Below are 5342 nucleotides of genomic sequence, written 5' to 3' on the forward strand. Positions count from 1 at the left end.
TCTCTTTCCATCTCATTCGCCATTTCATTCCACTTCATCTCCATTCCATTTCATTTTCATTCCACTTCATTTTCATTTCATTTCATTCATCTCACTCCATTTCATCAATAAAAGTCCCTCTCAGGACTATTTCATTTAGTAAGTCTTCTCTAACTACTTTTTGTATAGACAAAAGGGTGTTGTTTCAGTTTCTGCAGCTGAGAACTGTTTCCGCAGCTCGCACCAGTTTCCGCAGCTCACACCAGATTCCGCAGCCAGCACACTCTGTCTTCACAGCAGCAGTACTCTGTTTTCAAAAAAAAAATCACAGTCAGAGGGCAACAAGGATGGAAGGCACCTGAAGGATCAAAAGGCAATCATGGATCAACAATCTTAATCAACAGATGGTAAACCCATAAAGGTATGATCAAAATTTTTCTCCAAACAACCATTTGAATGTCATGTTGTGCATAATTATTAATCGTGGACAGAGTCACTAAATGCAATGATTAAGCAAAGATCATCCCATTTCTCCGCCGTGATCATCCTTCATCCACCTCATATCCTCATAAAGGTCTCATAATCACCCTTAGTTTAAACTCAAATCGAGACTGCACTTTCATTAATTAGCCGTACGAGTAAGAAGAGACCTATCGTACTACGTCTCTTCTCCACCACGATCTCCGTAGCCAAAAACTGAAACGTGTATGAAAGCCGTCTGACTCCAAGGGATCTGGCCGTTATTTCATTCCCTTATCACTCCATTTTCGCATGCATTTGAACTCATTCCCGTGCTTGTCTTCCACTCCTTTACCTTCACACCATTCCGCTCTCGTTTTTGCTGTAAACTCCACGGCTTCGTTTTAAACCCCGCAGCTCTGTTTCAAGCTCCACAGTTCCGTTTTCAAACTATATTACCTCGCATTATAGTGCGGCTATTTCACTTCCAGCCGTAGTCTATCTGTCTTTCCCGTGAGCATCCTCCTTGAGTATCCATATACAGTCAAAACGTGAAACTAAAAGCACAAATTGAAAGTACTAAATAATTAAGAAATATCGTTCCTATAACCATCCAACTTGTATTTAATTGCATCTAGAAATAAATCTGTGATCTTATGCAATGAAAAGGGCTCACTTCAAAACTACGACCACTAAAGAAAGCTTGAGGCTTAGTTTCAAGTTTGACTTTGAAGCCATGGTTGAATGTCAACAAAGCATGAGGAAAACAAAATCCTCCCATTTGAATGACATGGCAAATAAAATCAGTGGGATTTAACTATTAGTTACTTGTGTCTATTTGTTTTAAGCTAGAGAAAAACAACACTAATGAGGCTAGTAGTGAAACATACCCCAATGATGGTGGAGTGCAACCCAATGGTGGTGGTATGAAACCTAGCCATGATGGTATTATTCCTATAAAATAAAAAGTATGGATTATCAATATTAATATTTATATACATATGGTGTACTTATAAATTTGTTTGTTTCAATGACTTGGCATGAGGATGAGGATGTTGAGAAAGAAAATGAACACATGGTAGCCAAAGCAATGTTCTTGACTAGCTGACCTAGTAAAGAACATTGTAGTGATATTTTTATTAATAAAGTACTTCTATGAATAATAACTAACCATATTGATTTAACCCTTTTTGTTATTGTAATAGATGCTCCTTTGGATTAGACTATGTCTCATGAAAAGTACATGAATGTACAACACTTCAAAGCATGCATATTCAATTGACATTAGGATATGGAAGACAATTAAAGAGAATCAAGAAATAGATTAAGCAATCATGAAATTCACACAAACTAAGACACTGAAAAGAAAAAAAAAAGGAGTAAAAATTGTATGATGAGACATATGTATAATGGAAATATATTTTGACAATAAAATATATTAACATAAACCATTTATTGCTATACTATTGTTTTTCCACCTTTCTATGCAAGCACCTTATATGTTTATTATTATCATGTAACTTGTGAAAATTGTTAAGGTAGGAATCCATGAAAACAATTGGCCCTTCAATCCATTTTTTTCATCAGTATTAGGAAGATCTTCTAATATTATTGGGAAAGAGTTCCACCTATCCCACCATTGACATCTTGTGTTGGAAAAAAGACTTGGAAAATTCTCCATTGTAAACATATGCAAACATGGTAGAGCGAGACTTAGGAAAGGGAATACATGTCATCATAATATTGGATTTGGATTGTGCCAAGCTCAAACTAAGCCTAGTAAGTTGTGTGAAAGGTGGTGTAAACATTGAATGATTGGGTTTTTTACATTAAATACAAGGCAACAAGATTTTTGAAGTGCATGATAGGTAGGATAAAGAGGTGTTACAGGTTTGTAGGAATTCTAGAATCTTGTAACTCAAGTTATATCAAACAAATAATCAACTTCTTGCTATACAAATTAAAAATGTTTTTGAGGTTAGATCCTTAGTGTAAACTTCCTATCCTTACTACATGATTGACTAAAATAAAGAATCAAATTAGTATAATAAATCATCACAACATGAAGCCTATCATCTTTAAATTCTTGAAATGTAAATAATTACAAATGAGCAATGACATCCTCAATTTATTTATAAATCATGTTAATAGATATTAAATCAAGAAAAAATAAATAAACTTGTCTTACACACAATTCTTTAAATGTCATCAATTGAGAAATGTCAAATTGCACATACAATGTTTGAAATGTGTTATATATGGATATAGATTATCTCATTGAAAATATAAAGATTATATAAAAATAAAGAGATGTGCTATGTATTGATAAAAATCATGTCAGGTCCTCACAAAATCTCCATTTGATTAAAATCTCTAATGAATATTAATTGTCTCTCTCAAGAGAAGCTATATATACAACTAACGTTGAAGTTCAAATCATTCACATCTTAAATCTAGAAATAAGATTGAGCTTTTCCAAGTCAAGCAAGTATTCTTCATGAGTAATATGTAATGCAACCCTGAGATTAGACAACAAAGACTTTTTTCAGAGGTTAATGTTTTTATAACCAGAAAGACTTGTCACACAGGGCGATATGCATTCACTTCTAATTCGTGAAATGGTTCCCCGTTTCCTGCAAAAGAAAATCAAGTAACATTAGTTATTACACTATAGAAATATTTAAATTATTAGACATACAATATTGAAAATAACACACTATCAAAAATATAATGCTTTCGAAATTTTAATAATATATATCATAAAAAAATATTGGAAAAAAACATAATATTCAAAACATAATTAATTTTTCACTGTATTAAAAAATCAAACATTCAAACAACCTAATGTAACATCAAACAATTAGTTTGAATAACAATTCAAAGTAAGAAATAAAAAACAAGCCAAAACACTAACTCTATATATGAACATGGAATTCCAAATTTCACTGTTTGCTTTGAAGAGTTACTCTTTTACATTTTCTACAATTTGAAAAAAGATATTATGGGATACCATTCCAATTTTTTTTTATTTATGTAGATCTCACAATGAATATTGCAATTTACTAAGATTATTCTTTAAAATTATTCACAAAATTTAATTGCTATCTAAAATTTTAGTATTTAAACCTAAACTCTCGCATATTTTAATAAAAACATTTTTTGATAGTTGGTAATTATGTTTATCAACCGTTAAGCTTGCTATTCATACTTCATATTTACTATAAATACTAAAATTTCAACTTTTAAGGTCTAAAATTTTCATAGTTCAAATTCAATATAAACAAACTAAGGTTGCAAGTTTTACACTGAAAAATTCACTATAGACACACAACAGAAGTGAATAAAGAAAGAGGCGCTTACTTGTGAGGGCGAGGGCGTTGGCGATGACCATGCCGATGGCTGATGCCATTTTCCATTGTCCCAATCCTGCCTTACACGCATGTTGGATTGGTGGAATACATTCTCTGATTTGGTATCTGGAAATACAACATGGTATTGCTGGGCAGGTAGAACCTGCGTCACAATACCTCTCCACCAGGCGTCATTTTCATTTGCTTCCACCAGATCGCCAACCGCCCAATTTCTTAAGTTGGTAGGTGGAGGGCATGGCCTTAATAGATAGTACTCTGTTTTCTCCACCAGAGGCCCATCCCCATCTTCATTCCTGTATTTCTCAAAAAGTACATTGCAGTGGTCCCTCTCGCAGGACACTATCATGCCCTCAAACCACGCACCTTCATAACCTTGCTGCAAGCTGCACGTCTCTACTTTCATGCGAGCCTTGAATTTCTTCTTTGCAGCACCAAAACCACCCTGCAAAACCAGTTCCCAATCAACAAAGAACATAACAACTGTTAAGCTTACAATTCGAACTTCATATTTAATATAAATGCTAAAACTACAAGTTTCAGAGTTTAAGATTTTCATACTTCAAATTCAATATAAACACAGAAGTGAATAAAGAAAAAGAAAGAAGCTTTACTTGTGAGCGCGACGGCGTTGGCGATAACCATGCCCATGGAAGATGCCATTTTCCATTCTCCCAATCCTGCCTTACACGCATATTGGATTGGTGGAATATATTCTCTGAAGCCGTATCTGGAAATACTACACGGTATTGCTGGGCAGGTAGAACCTGCGTCACAATACCTCTCCACCAGGCGTCATTTTCTTTTGCTTCCACCAGATCGCCAACCGCCCAATTTCTTAAGGTGGTCGGAGGAGGGCGTGGCCTTAATAGATGGTACTCTGTTTCCTCTACCAGAGGCCCATTCCCATCTTCATTTCTGTATTGTTCGAAGACTACATTGCAGTGGTCCCTCTCGCAGGACAATATGATGCCCTCAAACCAGGCACCTTCATAACCTCGTTGGAAGCTGCACGCTTCTACTTGCAAACCAACCTCGAATTGCATCTTTGCAGCCCAAAACCACCCTGTAAAACCACTTCCCAATCAACAAGGACTACGAGTAACAAAATATCAGCGAAAACAGAAGAAATGGGTATCAATATCAAGCTCCAATGACAACACCCAAGTCAATCCCGACACCTAAAATCTCTGTATGAAATAATCTCATTCTCTTCATGAAAGAATCTCAACGATCCCATTCAAGGAGAGTTGCACTGCAGCATAGGAATTCTTCTCTACAGAAAATATAATAATACAGTCTAAATGTCTACAATGATATGGACGCAGAGATACCTCAATCCGACCGTCCGCTGTGTTCCTCTCCTGTCCTGTTATTTCCGACTTCAAAGCGTCGAGCAAATGCAAAGCATCGAACAAATGTGTTGCACCACAAGTTATATATTTGGTTTCAGCGGCCCCTATATGCAGCCGGCCATGCAAAAGCCGACCTATCGGGGTTGACTATTAACTTTAATGAGCAAACCTTCATACGTGT

At 35.4% G+C, this 5342-nt stretch overlaps 1 protein-coding gene across 1 annotated transcript; it reads right to left on the reverse strand.

The window, feature by feature from the left end:
- Positions 1-3044: 3044 nt before the first annotated feature.
- On the reverse strand, positions 3045-4852 carry LOC149181427 (protein AGENET DOMAIN (AGD)-CONTAINING P1-like). Its single transcript, XM_089414212.1, has 3 exons — positions 4421-4852; positions 3799-4251; positions 3045-3071 (listed from the first exon to the last, which is right to left on the reverse strand). The coding sequence occupies exons 1-3, from the start codon at positions 4850-4852 to the stop codon at positions 3045-3047; spliced, it is 912 nt and encodes a 303-aa protein (XP_089270338.1).
- Positions 4853-5342: the final 490 nt, after the last annotated feature.

Source organism: Pinus tabuliformis, chromosome 3_2, assembly GCF_031772625.1.
Source record: "Pinus tabuliformis cultivar Carrire ecotype Pingquan chromosome 3_2, CPIR1, whole genome shotgun sequence".
Taxonomy (NCBI): Eukaryota; Viridiplantae; Streptophyta; class Pinopsida; order Pinales; family Pinaceae; genus Pinus; species Pinus tabuliformis.

Bases quoted from the DNA above. Each gene is read 5' to 3' on its own strand.
- LOC149181427 (XM_089414212.1), bottom strand. From the start codon at position 4,852: ATGCAATTCGAGGTTGGTTTGCAAGTAGAAGCGTGCAGCTTCCAACGA. The intron at 4,252-4,420 runs GTAAAGCTTCTT...CTGGTTTTGCAG, and splicing joins CAACGCCGTCGCGCTCACAA to GGTGGTTTTGGTGCTGCAAA. The intron at 3,072-3,798 runs GTAAGCGCCTCT...TTTCTTTTGCAG, and splicing joins CAACGCCCTCGCCCTCACAA to GAAACGGGGAACCATTTCAC.